Source organism: Seriola dumerili, unplaced genomic scaffold (genome assembly GCF_002260705.1).
Source record: "Seriola dumerili isolate Sdu_G_001 unplaced genomic scaffold, Sdu_1.0 BDQW01000230.1, whole genome shotgun sequence".
NCBI classification, from domain to species: domain Eukaryota; kingdom Metazoa; phylum Chordata; class Actinopteri; order Carangiformes; family Carangidae; genus Seriola; species Seriola dumerili.
The window spans coordinates 4,717,465-4,732,925 of NW_019174485.1; the positions used below are offsets into that span (position 1 = coordinate 4,717,465).

General features: G+C 40.5%; 2 protein-coding genes across 2 annotated transcripts; both read left to right on the forward strand.

Annotated features, from left to right (window-relative positions):
- The first annotated feature begins 558 nt into the window (after positions 1-558).
- On the forward strand, positions 559-9,815 carry LOC111229429 (von Willebrand factor A domain-containing protein 7-like). The gene is made up of 18 exons (XM_022755760.1): positions 559-609; positions 919-1,428; positions 1,769-1,976; positions 2,818-2,903; positions 3,015-3,108; positions 3,579-3,707; positions 3,802-3,988; positions 4,425-4,594; positions 4,740-4,852; positions 5,126-5,242; positions 5,380-5,583; positions 5,676-5,811; positions 5,904-6,056; positions 6,173-6,265; positions 6,453-6,562; positions 7,410-7,574; positions 7,871-8,194; positions 8,589-9,815. Exons 2-18 carry the CDS (start codon positions 1,225-1,227, stop codon positions 9,018-9,020), a joined length of 2,925 nt encoding a protein of 974 aa, XP_022611481.1. The 5' UTR covers positions 559-609; positions 919-1,224; the 3' UTR covers positions 9,021-9,815.
- An 880-nt stretch (positions 9,816-10,695) lies between these two features.
- LOC111229397 (CD209 antigen-like protein C) lies at positions 10,696-13,070 on the forward strand. The gene is made up of 6 exons (XM_022755714.1): positions 10,696-10,799; positions 10,899-11,000; positions 11,088-11,252; positions 11,739-11,881; positions 12,086-12,186; positions 12,754-13,070. The coding sequence occupies exons 1-6, from the start codon at positions 10,715-10,717 to the stop codon at positions 12,911-12,913; spliced, it is 756 nt and encodes a 251-aa protein (XP_022611435.1). The 5' UTR covers positions 10,696-10,714; the 3' UTR covers positions 12,914-13,070.
- The last annotated feature ends 2,391 nt before the right edge of the window (positions 13,071-15,461 follow it).

The following is a 15,461-nucleotide window of genomic DNA, read 5'->3' on the forward strand; positions in this document are numbered from 1 at the left end:
GATTTATATTGATCTCACGGCTGTGGGTTAAGTATAGCTAGAACCAGGGGGTACTTGGCCTAGCTTAAGACAGGAAGCTGGGGGATACAGCTAGCCTGGTTGTGTCTAAAACTCTCCAAAGTAACAACACCTCTAAGGTCACTGTTTAAAACTGTGAGTCTCATTTGTTTAACCGTTGCACAAAGAGACATGTAAAAATTTTTGATTTGGGGGGAAAGTTATTTGTTAAATGTGAGATTGGGAAAAAAAAAAAAAATCTTATTTGGAATGGGATTTGTTACACACAGTAAAACACACACTCACACATGTTCTTACTCAAACATGTACACATACAAAAAAAGAAAAAAAAAAAGAAGGGCGTGTGGGAGTTCTCGTGTGGAATTCTATTCATCCACTCAATCATTTAAGATGGACATAACTATAAGAACAAGGAATGAAACACATACACAAACACACACACACACTCCCAGAGTGTAGAGATAACACACAGGAAACGCATAGATCTACACACAATACAATCTACCTAGACATGGAGTTCTGATGTGAGACAGTGAGACTGAGGCGGTGCCAACATCTGAATAAGGCTGGATGGCTAAAGCACGCACAGAGGTAAGAGTGTGTAGAATTAATTACAATCTTCTGTATATTATTAAATGTATTAGTAGCAATCTTACACATATTATACCAGTTCAGATTCTCACATTTCACTGAGTGATGTTTCAGTACAAAGTGTGGGCTACTAGCATTTAAAAATCAGTGAAAGGATGTTCTATTCAAAAATATTAAGATGTCCTGAAGCACAATTGTTACCTATTTCTCTTTAATCTTATTTTTGAAAATCTTCACCCCCCCCCACCACCACCACCACCACTACCACCACCCTTCTTTCTGGGCTGATTTTGTCTTTTTCTCTCTCAGGTGTTTTCATTTGCCACTTGTTGCCTCGTTACACCTGGTTTACTGCCACTAACCTGTCTGGGCTTGACCACATTGTTTCCTGTTTGAGGGAACCCATTGTGGAGTTATTGCACACAGTGGGGGAGGTAACTTACCAGAATTCCTCTATTACTGTTCAGTTGATGTGTGGAAATAGCTGTACAGAGGGGGAGTCGAGGTGAAGGAAAGAGTTGAAACGGGCAGATAGAGGACACAGGACAGTAGCGACAGGTTTAGAGACTTCTTCTTTACCCTTCACCTTTTTCATCCTCCGGCTCTTCCTCCATCATGACTGCCAGGCAGACAGTCATGCTCCTGATGGTGGTGGTGGTCCTCTCACTGCCAGGCTTCATTCACAGCTTCCAGCCACTCTTCTCATTTGATGGAAATTCCACCACTCACCGTGACATCACACAACGGGCCGTCCTCAGGAAGACGGCCGAGGTCTGCCGGGATATCGCTGCCTCTGAGGGACGGGATTTCAGCCTGACTGTGAGTTGGAAAGCCTCGCTGCAGCAGAGAGACTGGGGGCACTGTGGTGTATTCTAATATCTAGATTATACATTATATGTTTTGGATTTATTTGTATTCTATGACTTCGGGACAGTGTTTCCACATTTTAAGCTATTGTCATCTTCTTGGACATAATGCTGAAAAATGTAAATAAATGGCTCAATCTGAAAATAAAACAACTGACATAATTTGAACCTTTGCACTCACATTCTGAGTAGTTTCTCTCCTTCAGGCAGGAAAATAAGAATACAGTGTTTGTGTTTTACACTTACATATGTCCCATCATGTGGTTGGCTATTTGTCATTTCTTTGTCTCCAGATTGATGACAGCCTGTCAGCTGACATGGTGCAAAGGGCCTGTTCCTCTACAGGTACTTCCACATCTCTCCTCTCTAGTGTCTTGTTCCAAACTGCAATTGCCAATATGTACTTCAGCAATGCAAAAGTGGACGTGGTGTACGCCCTGAGTGAGGAGCACCATTTTGATGATGAGACCTTCCAGGGAGGACGGGATGTCATCACAGCAGGTACACATCAAACATTGCTTTCCCATACATATATATCTTAAAGGTGGAGTGCGCGATGCTGGAGAAAGACTGAACCCAACAGCGAAACAAACATACCTCTCTCGTCAGAGTTTCTTCAGAGGCCAGACATTAGCAAACGGGACAAAACAATACTGACCTGTTGGCTCTGTGAAACATAGCAAAACCATTGTTTCCCCAATCAATCCCAATCAGTCCCATTCAAAACTCCACACAGTCAGGCAGCACAAAAAGAGTACACTGCTTATTCTCCTTCCCCTTGTAATACTTAAATTAGCACTATCCATTAGCATGTGCCAGATTTAGCATCTCTTGTTCCCACTTTCTCCTTTTCCCCATCTCACCTCTTCTCTTCCTGTTTCCCTTATGCTGTGCACAAGCACAAACACTCCCTGTTTCTCAGTGGGTGGAATTGTAGGTCCAAGCCATTTTGTTTATATCCCCTTTACAGAGCGAGGGCTGTGTAGGAACATCAGATTTTTTTGCAGAACACACACAGAACAGAAAGTTAGCAAGCCATGAGGAGATGTTCAGTAAATTTTTCCAAAAAATTTATGAGATTAGAATTGTTTACTCTACCTTTTAATGTTTAAAGTGTTGGTGGCAGAATGTGAATGCAACATAACTGCGTTGTCCTTCCTTCGATTCTGGCGAGGGACCTTTGTCGCATGTCGTACCACTTCTCTCTCCCATATTTCCTGTCTGCCTCTCCACTGTTAACTTTCAAATAAAGGCAAAAATGTCTTTTAAGTTTAGAGCATGCATATTGCCTAGTGCAGCTACAGTTTGCCCCTAACTCTCTCTGTGGGACTCTGCTGTTGAGGTGTGTCTGCTGTCAAGGCCAGTGTGAAGCTGGAGAATTTTGTCGCAGGGAGATGGACTCTCGGACGAGTCCTTCACACCTTACAGGTGAGGTTGATGATTATTTTGTTATAATTTCATTTTGGGTGGATGGTGTTGGAATGATTATAATGATAAATCATGGTGATGTGAATAATGTTTCATATTCTGTATATTAAGGACTTCTACAGCCACAGTAACTGGGTGGAGCTGGGGAACAATGCTCCTTACAGCATTCTGATCAGACCAGACCAGCCTCTTGAGAACCTGGCAGGTAGGATATCGATAGTGCCGTCTGGGTGTAGAGTCACTGTTTCAGCAGCAACTCTTGTTCACAAAACTGATGTTTTGTGAGAATGCCTCTGCACTTCAGTGAGCGATAACACAAGGAACACTGGCACCTAATCTGTCACCTGTCATTTAACAAACACCCACCCTGCTACGACTCACATGGCTTTACATGCACACACACAAACCCACACAGGTCTACAGTTTAGTACCTTTTATCATGTCAAATGAACCATTAAATGATACTTATTCATAGCAGCTTTCCAGGCTCTGAATAGAATTATTTACATATATAGACATAATTTGCTCTGTCTCAAAGTAATATATTGTGTAAGGCAAAACTTCCTTCAAATTTTTTTTTTTAGATATGTTAACCTGTATTTGCAAGTGAATTACCCATACCATTATGTTTGTGCATTCTGTTTCATCTTATTTTATTCACTGAATTTGCTGCAGACCCAAGTACTCCAACCTGTAGAAACTGTACAGGAGGGAACTGTGCCAACAACCTCCTGCCTGACCTCCTGCAGCAGGGGCTTCTCACATCGGGCTACTTCAACATCTTCTCCTCAGCAAAACCTACAGGTAACTTTAAGGAGTCGTTTACATTTATTATGTGTTCCACTCTTAGTATTTTGTGAACATATTGTCGTAACACAAATATTCTCTCCGCTGTAAGGTAAATGCAGCCATGGTGGTTCATTTGACAAGACAAGCAAACGGGACCCAGTGGGGGGTATCAGTAAGGATGACGTTGGGTCTAGTCATGGCTCACTTCACCACAAGGCAGCTGATTTGGCTGTGAATGCCACTATGGAGCTACTGGAGGACATCAGAGGAGCTGTCGGAGACAAGAACTTCCTGCGGTATGGGACACTGTTACCTGGGCCGTTCTGACCGTATACAAGAATAATAATAACATGACCAGAGTAGGATGGATGTAGGGTGGATGGAGCTGTAACACCAAATGAAGAATGGCTCCAGCTACACGTGTAAATAAAATCACTGATATGGTGTTGAAACAACAGTACTATGCATGTTAAACATCTAAAAAGCTTTCACTTTTCAGGAAATTTAGCTCAGCTTTTTACAACAATATCTAGATGTATCTCATGCTAGGCTGCTTCATTTCATGCTTGGCTGCTTCTAAACATTTGTCTTCATGTGCTAAGCAGCAGCAGGGCAAATGGTAATCATTGATCACAGATAAATTACCCGTGACCATCAGGCTAACGCACATAAGAAACAATAACAAGATGAACAGGTAGTTATGTTTTTTCCCCCTCTCTCTTGTCCCTACAGACTGATGGGCCTCTCCCAGTCCTCTGTGCTGTGCTTCGTCATTGACACCACAGGCAGTATGAGTGATGACATCGCCGAGGCCAAGAGAGTTTCCTTCGACATCATTGACAGTAAGAGGGGAACCCAGCAGGAGCCCTCTGCCTACATATTGGTACCTTTCAATGACCCAGGTGGGTAACTCACAAGGAGGTTTTTGTTGCTCATTACAGAGAAGTGTAGCCTGTTATCTCTGTAATCTCTGTCTGTCCCCTAATAGCCACAGTCAAATGTTTAATTAAATGAGTGATTGGGATCCATTATCTATTCTATATCCAGGTTTTGGACCTCTGATTATGACAACCAATGCAGATGTATTCAAAGATAGCATCAACATGCTGTCTGCCAATGGAGGAGGGGACGTGCCAGAGTTGTGCTTGTCTGGACTGCAGGTGTTGAGAATATCATATGTGACAGTTTTCTGCTGTTATGCAATAATTGTAATTCATTTCATAAAGCAACAACACAATAGCATCATGATATCATGAGACAATTCCAATTAAAGTCACTGAACAATAAAATGTGGTTCATGCCTGATCACACTTGTTATTACCTAATACACTGATTCATAATTATCCTTGAAATCTAAATTTTAAGAAATTCCTACTCCGGATAATTTTTTTTAGTTTAATAACACTTTTTCCTGTACTGTATATGACTGACAGCTTGCCCTGACTGCAGCTCCACCCTCCTCTGAGATCTTTATTTTCACCGATGCTCCAGCTAAAGATGCCCATCTGAAGAGCACCATCACTGCCCTTATAGAGAGCACCAAGTCTGTGGTAGGTGTCACCTTTTATTATCCTTCATTCCACAGAAAAAAATGACAAAATAGTATGTAAACAATTGTGGGCTTATATATCGTGTATGCAGTTCTAATATAGCCTTTACAAGTATGCTTCTTTCCTCATTATTTTAGGTTACTTTCATGCTGACAGACGTCCTGGCCAGTAGACGGCGCCGTAGAAGCGTTCAAGGTGGGATTTCACGTGCAATGAGCCAATCGGATGCCCAGCTGTATCGAGACCTAGCCCGAGCCTCTGGGGGTCAGGCCATTGAGGTCACTAAGTCAGATCTTTCTGTTGCTACAAGTGTTATCGAGGATTCATCAGCCAGCGCTGTGGTAAGATATCGAACAGTTAAATCGTACCTGACTGAAGATGCCACTGTACAGTACGTGTTTAAATGTGAGGCTTCTGTTCCTTCCTCTTTCAGGTGACAGTTTTCCAGGTAGTGAGGAATCCTGGAATTCCTGACAATTTCACATTTACTGTTGATGGTTCATTAAGGAACATGACTGCGTACGTCACAGGGGCCTCATCTCTCACGTTCAGTCTCACCAGCCCCACAGGTGTGGCTATTGCTAATGTTGCTCCATCTACCATCGATAAGGTCTTTTTTGTGCTGGCAGTGTTAGTGTTAACATGTCTCTGTCTCCTCCAGGTGTATCTCAGAGTTCCAGTCAGTCCAGTGGTCCTCTGGCATCTCTCACTACAGCAGGAAACCTGCGTCGTTTAAGCCTCGACACAGACAATCAAACAGGGTCATGGCAAATCAGCGTTAACTCCAATAGTCCCTACTCTGTTAAGGTCACAGGTCAGTCATTTTCAAAAGACTTTATTTCATGGGTCTTTGTCTGCTGTTGTGGTTTTTATTTTTTGTGATTTTTTTCTTTTTTTCTTTTTGTTTTTTTATTTGTGTGCATACATCAGGTCAAAGTTCGGTGAACTTCATTTATAACCTTGTGGAGGCGCATGAAGGAGCTCACGGGGACTTCAGTCTGAAGGAGGGACGACCTCTTTCAGGTCAGGCCACTTTTATAATCAATGTCACCTTCAGCTTTACAGTTTGTATTTAGTCTTGTTTCCTTATTGTCCTCAGCATCTTTTAAAGAATCATCATCTGCCAGACCCTATTCTGTCATATTCATCTGTGTGATAATACATGATGATACACATCCAGCTCTCCTTTCTCTCTTGTCCAAACTTGCAGGTGGTAATGCCAGCCTCTTGGTCTCTGTGACAGGAAGTGACACAGTAAAGGTCACAGAGGTCACTCTGTTTGACAGCTCAGGGCCAACGGAGGTCAACGGATCACTACAGGCATGTCAGATGTTATAACTTACTTAGTAACTAAAGTGTGTACTTTACATTACTCTTTACCAATTTCAAACAAGTTGTTTTCTTCTACCTTAAGGGAAGCCATTGGTTGTAGTTGATGTCACTATGCTTTCTGACAGCTGACTTTCACATCTTCAATACTAGAATATCCTAAAAAAAAAACAGTGCTGGAATCTTTTATCACACAATGATTATGTAACTTAGACTAAAATAAAGCAAACAACAACTTGGTGAGTCCACAGTGAGTTTTATGTCTCTAACAGTCAATCTTCATATTGCAAAAGTTGAATATGTACACCAACAGCCACTTACTGGCACAGTGAACTAAAAAAAAAGGCTTTAACTGGCAACCACTCTGGATTTTAAGCTTGGCACTGCTCCTTTGGCAGCATCGACAGGTTTATGCTGAGATGCATCAACATAAGCCTTTCACTGTCACAAACTGCAGTCAGTGGCTGCTCTTTTTTTTATTCTTTAAAAAGCTCATTCCTCTTTTTTGTGGAATGATGACATTATTTGAAACCTGCCTGCCTGGAATGTACAAAATCTAATTTGATCAATTCAGTAAGTTTTTGATATTTGTTGTTAATGAGCCACTAGAAAATCTCAAATGTTGACTTTTAATATTTTTCACTGATTTTAAGACAAATCATGACAGGCGGTTAGGATTATTTGTGTCATTTAATCACACAGTGAAGAAGCTATTATGAAAAATACATGTCTTGCAAACTTAGATTTCAAAGTAGGGCTGCAGCAGAAAAACAATAATTCCTCATGTTACAGGTCTGCTCTGTGACAGCGTGTGTCTTTCTCTCTCTGCCCTCCACAGTCGAAGGGAAGTGGCAACTTCCTGGTGACATTCAGTGGAGTACCACCAGGTGACTTTGTGGTCCGCCTGAAAGGAGAGGACAGCAGCTCCACCTCCAGGTCGGCACCGAGCAGCTTCCAGAGACAGGCCTCCACACAGATCAAGACCTCCAGCATCTCTGTGACTGTGAGCTCAGTCACGCGCTGTTTTCTGCCTCAGTGAAACAGTAGTTTGTGTCAGCATTTAAAAAGTAAAAGGTTTAATAGGTTTTCATGACAGCAGGCTTCACTTTTTGCAATTGCCAACTGGTAAATTGAAACACTTGTATCCCCCCAAATGAATGGTATCAATATTTCAGCTCCAAGTTCATATTAACACCTATAAACATATCATTAAATGCAATACAAAAAGAAATGTCTATCCCTTTTATAACCTTATATTTCTATTTTACTTTCCTACCTCCACTTCTTCCACTTTTCCAGTCTCAAGCCAACAACACCAACGTAGAACCTGGCTCCACCGTCTCCATCCCATTCACCGTCACCACATCCACCAACGGAGTTGTTAACGACTCTGCAACCGGGACGTTCACAGTACGAGCCAACAACGACCGCAGCTATGCTTCCACCTCACCCAGCACGGTGACCATAGCGACAGGAGGTGGAGGCGCGGCCAACGGCACTGTGACCTTAACTGTACCGTCCACTGCTGCGTCGGGAACAGACGTGACCCTCACAATTGAGGCAGAAAACGCAGCTGCCACCGACGTCAACTACGCTGTGCTCAGGTTTTCTGTGGCTGCCAAGGTAAGAGAAAAAGATATGGAGACGGTTTCGTGATAATAGTTTTGGTGCCAAGCAATACTCTATGTGTCATATTTTTAACATTGATACTTTGTTGTTAAGTCAGTTGTGATGAAATAAAAAGATGGCATCAAAGGACAGATGCTGGGTAGCCCAGGGTATTTTTATTAGACTATTATTTAATTGAATTTAATTTGGCCATTTGTTGTCTTTTGATGGCATTTGTGGAGCTTTTTGGTTACAGTAAGTATACTGATGTTAAAATGTCATTCATAGGTGATAAAATAATTCTCCCAAGTTTAGTTCTTGTGCTTTCCCTTTTTCTCAATGATTTGTACGATGCCCCATACCCGTCTTATTTCTTCATCTTTCCCACTTCTGTTTCTGTGTTGCCCAGGTGACAGATGTTACCCGCCCTGTGTGTCAGGAAGTCAGTACATCAACCAGCTGTCCCTCCTCTTCGTCACTCTGTGCTTCCTCACAGTGGGAATTCATTGCTAATCTCACCGATGGCATCAACGGGACCGGGATCGAGAGCATCACCGTCCGCCAGGGGAACGGTACCCTCAACACCAGCACGGTGGCTGGAGCAGAGGGCGAGAACATTACAGTGGCTACCTACAGCGCCTCCTGCTGTTCACAGAATGTAGAGCTGGCTGTCGTGGACAAAGTAGGAAATGTGGGGAGGTGTGTGGGACAGGCTAGAGAATCTACCACGTCTGCACCTGTGACTACAGCTGCACTTAACACAACATCCACAGGAGGGCTCACTTTGAGCATATCACGCTGTCTCTGGATCAGTGTTGCGGTTTCTCTCTTTTGGAAGTAAAAGATAAATGTAAATCACACTGTAAATATAGCACATGACTCAAGTCTTTAACCTTTTTATTATCTCTGCTTGAAGAGAATAGATTTATTTACTGCCTATGTGTTTTGGATGTATGAAAAATTGAGATACTTTGTACAATTGATTTAAAATAATGGCGGTGTGTAGATCTGTTGCACTCATAGCTAAGTGGTGAAGATAATGTAACATATCTCCTAATCCAACTTCTTCCAATTTACAATTTACAAATTATAATGAATATGTATACAATACAAGTAGTTTTAGATTTTCAATTTCTAGTTACATTTCTTCTGATGTGTATCTTTATAGTAATTTTGAGAAACACTGTTGTATTAAGGGGATATTGAATTTCTAGACAGGTATGTTTTTTGGTTTCTTTGTTCTATTGACCGGTCTCATGGTTTCTGTTTGATAAATGGTGATGAACAATAGGCTGAACTCCATTCTTGACAGCTTCCTTACAGAAACCTGTGCCTGATGTCAGACATGCATTATCACTGATAGCAATTCTCTGTTCAGTTTTACTCTGTTCAGCATACTCGAGATGAGGATGTAGGTAAACAACAGAAACACTTATTTGCAACACAGTAGGGCATGTGTGTGTGTGAAACAGTGCAATCATTAATATATAACTCATAAAAATGGGTAATATTTAACATGTGTGTCATCATGAACTGCCTATTAATGCAGTAATGAAAGAATTTATTTCAGCTGTGTCTACATGAAATACAAATACTATGTCTTGGTATTCTTTCTATTTTCGATGCACACTGTTTTCTCTCTATTGTGTTTATTTATTTTTGATTGACCTCATTTTTTAATACCTCAGCAGAGATGCACACCAGTAGCAGCTGGATGATATGTGACATATTGCATGTAGCTGTTAACCTCACACAAAACAGCAAACAGACTTGATGGTCAGCTCTGAGCTGTGTTGTACTGACCTCAGACCAGCGTTTATAACCAGCTGAGGGTTGAGCTGTGGTCTGTTACCATGACCAAGCCGAGCATGCCGAGAGAGCAAAATTAAATTTCTGGCCCAGAGTCCGGCCCATATACTTCCACATGTGGGCAGATTCTGGATGCAAGATTTTCTGTGGGCACAAATGCTATAAAGGCATAACCCATAAAATAATTATAAAAAAAGAAGAATTAGTCCAGATGTGGAAGTAGCATCTGACAATCATGCTGTATATGAGCCAGATATGGGCAATGGAACTGGGCATATAAGAAAACAAACATTTATTTTGCTAGATTTAGGCTGAAAGATTAAAAAAATGAGGCCAGGCATTTTCATCAGAGTCTTCACCAATTTGTTCTTTTTTTAAAACAATACTTCAGAAATGCAAATAATAATCATATGTGTAGTGGTGGTACTACAGAAACTGGATGTGGTCATACATTTTCATTTTAAAAAACAGATGCTCAACTCCTGCACATTGTGTACCACCAACTGTGGTATGTGTCTGTCTGTCTGTCTGACTTGCCCTCAGTTTCCTGTTGAAAATAACACGTGAACAGTATATGCTGCTAAATAGGTGTGACTTCATTTGAGTTCACAGTTCAGACGGATAACTTCAATTATTAATTATTATTAATTATTAATTTCAGAAGCCCGCTCTCAAGACTCTGTGAATGTAGAGGAACCATCAGGTAATCGCCTCGAGAGGGAAAGGATGGGTCAAGCCTCAGAAAATATTTATGTGAATGAAAATGAAATCCGCACTCTGGAGCCAAACAGAACTGGATGTGTACATTCAGGTAATGAACACACGCAGACAGGTACACAGGTTTATGATACTCTTTACACACAGGCGCACGAAACAGAACAGACTATACTACACTGACTTCTATTCTCAGATGCTGAATATGTAACGAGGAGTTCCTGCAGAGCTGCCGCAGCGTTTCTGGGTCTGCTGTGTATTCTGCTCGTGACCGGACTCATAACTCTGGTTTACTTGTGTGAGTAGTTAGTTAGCATGCTGATAAAGCACTTAGCAAGTGACGCTAGTTAACAGTGTTTGTTTGTTGTTTATTTGCCAAACACAGTCACCCAAGGGACCTCTGAGTGGAACAAGTTACACAACAACCTGACAAAAGAATTAGACCAGCTACAGACCAGTTTCAACAACCTGGCTGAAGGACAAAACCAACTCCAAAAAAGGTTTGAAGACATGAATAAAGAGAGAAAAGGTTTTCAGAGAAAGATTCAAGGTAATAATTTATTTCTTCATTCTTGCTGGCATGTCTAAATCACTCAAAACTACTTTTTGTAGGTTCAGTAAACCCTGGAACGATTTCAGATTTCTCTGCTGCTTGCACGTTGCTACTGTTTTCTCCCCTAAGTTTAATTTAGTACTTACACAATGTGCTCATTAATTAGTATATCATAATTAACATATCAGTTTTACATGGGAAACGTTCCTCAGCAATGACTGCCATAATATTTAATATTCATGGTCCTCAGTGGATGACCCTCTGGTCCTCTATCTAGCACCATTGTCAGGTCAAAGTTTCACCATGACCAACATACAAAGTAGCTCGGAGCCTATTATTAATGAAATTCACTAGTCCTCCCAGGACAAATCATAATGCTTTTGGGACCCACTGATTTCCCCTCTGGCTGCGTCGTTGGGCCAATATTTTAGCTCATATGCAAACTATATAAAACTCTAACGGGCTGTATGAAATTTATTACAGACGAAGGTTGTTATAAGTGTTGGAGAAGGTTTGGCAGCAGCTATTACTACATATCTACTGAGAAGAAGGCCTGGGATCAGAGCAGAGAGGAGTGTCTGAAGGAAGGAGCTGACCTGGTGATCATTAACAGTGAAGAGGAACAGGTGAGAGAAAAACACTTCGTATAATTTTGATTTGAAATCAAAAAAATGTATCATTCATTTATGAATATTGTTACTGAGTGAACATCCTTGGTACTAATGCCTGTGTTTTTGTTTTCTATGTTAGTGCAGCGTCAGTAACACATGTCGTGAGGAAAGCATGCTTAACTATCATGTGTCATGTCTCATAATTTTTCTTTCAAATAGCAATTTTTGATCAAATTGAACAAAAGAGTTTGGATTGGGCTGACTGACCAAGATGAGGAGAATGTCTGGAAATGGGTGGATGGGACAACTCCGGCTACAAGGTAAAAACAAAAACAAAAGTTGTGTTAGTGTGAGTGGGTACCACTTTACAGCAAGACTACCCTCATAAAGGATTGATGAATGGTTTATAACTAGTTTATTAATTAGGTTGTTAACATTTTAATAATCCTTTATAAGCTGTTATAACACATTAGATAAAAAGGGCAACAGTGACCTGTTGCTTGCCAGATAGTGAGCCCACATTTATCTGTACTGTTAAGCCTCATATCTCATTAGTTACTGAGCTTTCTCTGTTTTCTCCATCACCCAGCATTTGTGCCTGCTGCTTTATCACATATTTGTTAAGTTACTAGCTCAATTTCAAACCTTAGAAATGTTTGACTCGTATTCCTGCAAAATTATTCATATTGACTCACAAGATAAATTAACAGTAATACTTACACTTAATCATCATACTTAAATTTTCAATCTCATATAATGATATACATATGATAACTCCAGCTGTATTATTTAAGCACAGCCAGCAGAACCACAGTTCACACTTCATGTAATAAAATAGAGAAGAAATTGTGAAGAAAAGTGATTTTTGCTCTATGATCTCCCCGCAGTTATTGGCAATCTTTACAGCCTGACAACGCTGGAAACGAGGATTGTGTAGAAATCCGAAATACTGACAGTGAAACTTTATTGAAGTGGAATGACTTACCTTGTTCATATGAAAATTACTGGGTTTGTGAAGCAAGGGAAAAGGATATGAAGGATGTGTGACAGAAAATGTGACTATTAAATGTGCATGAAACCTGTCAATAGTCTGATAACAGTTTGATTGTTGTGTGTACTGTATGTAATGTTTAAGTTTATAGTGTCTCTGTGATTTCAACCAAATACCGTACTTTTATTTTCTATGGTAGTCACCAAACGTCTGTTCTATGCAAAAATTGTTTCAAATAAATTTCTTTTCAAAAAACTTTTGAACTTCTCAAACATCTTGCTGTGTTTCACTGTCATCCTCAAAAAATGATTCTTTGATCACAACATCAATCAAAAGTTTAAGGATATCAGAGATGGCCAAGATTGACAAATATGTGTATGCAGATGAGACTTAAAATGATGCTTAGTGCTGAGCTGTTTCAGTGTAGTGCAGTAAAATGGACTGGCTTTGTGAGATTAACTGCGGTCAGCAGTTTCCGACCAGGAACCCACCGGATGCGTTGCATGTGTTTCGCGGACACACTGCCTGCGTGAAGTTACGTCGTGTGATCTGTAGATTCAGCATCTCACCTATTTCTCACGCATGTCACGCAGACAGAGAAAAGACCTGCTGATGTCATATTGACATCATCGCAAAAAACTTCCGCTATAGTTGCCTCTGTCTAGACTGAATCTGAATATGATACAAAAATGACTCTATGTAGAGAGACAGAGCTGGTGCTGGCAGTGGATACACACAAGTGTGTTCCCCGGAGCAAAATAAAAAAATCTCAAAATACAGTAGTCAGTCTTCCTTCCAACTGTTGTGGTATGATCATGATCATGACTAGGACCAAGAAAACCCAAGCAGTGTATAATCAAAAAGCTCAACACTAGCAAAGTGGCTGGAGCAGAGGGCAAGAACATCACAGTGTGTACCTACAGCGCCTCCTGCTGTTCACGGAATGTAGCGCTGGTTGTTGTGGACAGAGTAGGAAGTGTGGAAACATGAGGGACAGGCTTAGAGAATCTACCACTCCTGTATGACTACAAATTCCTCTGTGACTACAACTCCCATCTGTGACTACAGCTGCGGTTAACACAACATCCACTGGAGGGCACATTTTGAGCACATCACTGTCTCTGGATCAGTGATGAAGTTTCGCTCCTGTGGAAGTAAATGGAAATTACACTGTAAATGTGACAATTGCAAAAGCATGAATCAAGTGTCCTGATCTTTTTTTCGTTCCTTTTTCATCAGGCGTGTTTAATTTACTTATCATTCCTTGTACTTAATTAGATGTTTTATTTTCTTGAATGAAACCATCATCATGAGCCTCCCCTCATTTCTTTTGGCAGACATAATTAAGGTAGTAAGCTAATGCAGAAGTGCCTGTAATAGTTGCTAGCTGCTGGCTTTAGTGGTGTAATGTGTAAGATTGTGCTACTTGCTCCACCTTCATACGGGCCAGCATTTCACCTCTTTGCCCCTGTCCAGTTAATCATGTTGGCGTTTTCCCCATGTTCCTTATAATTTATCATTTATATGTGCATTTATTGTTGATAGTAAAATTATTGATAGCACTGAAACAAATTACAAGTACTTTTAATATAAACAGTATATTTTTATCTACCGATAAAAATATGAAGGCAAGGGAATACTGCATGACACATGGGTGTCAGGCTACAGCAGCATGAGGAAGGGATGATGACATCATCACAAAGGCAGAATCAGAACATAAGGTTTATTGCCAGGTAGGTTTTTACTTACAAGATATTTGGCTTGGTGTTTGGTGCAATATACAATAGGAAATGACAATAAAAGGTAAAATACTGCAACAGTCAAAAAGATAAATATACATAGATACACATATTCAAAAAATAAAACTATGAAAAAAACTATGTACAAAAGTGTTGAAAAAACTCGTGATGCAAGTCGGCCCCTTTTTTTGTTTTAGCCGGGGGCTGTAGCGTAACTTCAAGTTCTGGAGGAAGTTCTTCTTCTTCGTGGGCTGAGGGCAGACTAGACGCCACACTGACTCACACAGCATCTTGTGTCATAAAGTGGTATTACAACACGGCCCGGGACGCAGCTAGTTGGTTAGCATGGTCATTTCAGTAGATATATCTCTGAAATACAATAGATGGAGGTCATGGTGATGACATCATCAATGCGGTTCCTTCACATACTATTGATACTGTTAGTTAATTTTTTTTTACCATTTTACAGTCTGGCCAGATCTTACACATTACACCTTTAAGAAACTTGCATATGCAATTCATATCAGAAACCATCATCTCTACAAATCATTTTTCCATGTGTGCAACTTATGTGCCTTGTTTCTTTAAACTTGCCCTGACTAATTGAATTTAAGTTTGCAGTTTCATAACTTTGCAAGGATGTCTATCAACCAACAAGAGAAAGTACCTGGTACTCTAGGAAAAGGAAATGATTAAAAATAAACACTGACAGCAACAGAGGAAACGTGTGTATTTCCATTTAAGAGAAAAATATTGTTCTTTTTACTCTGTTGAATTCATCTGTCAGCCATAGTACTTTATCTGTACTTAGTACAGACACAAATTCTGCATAGAAAGCATATTGTCAGGTTATAATATATGATTC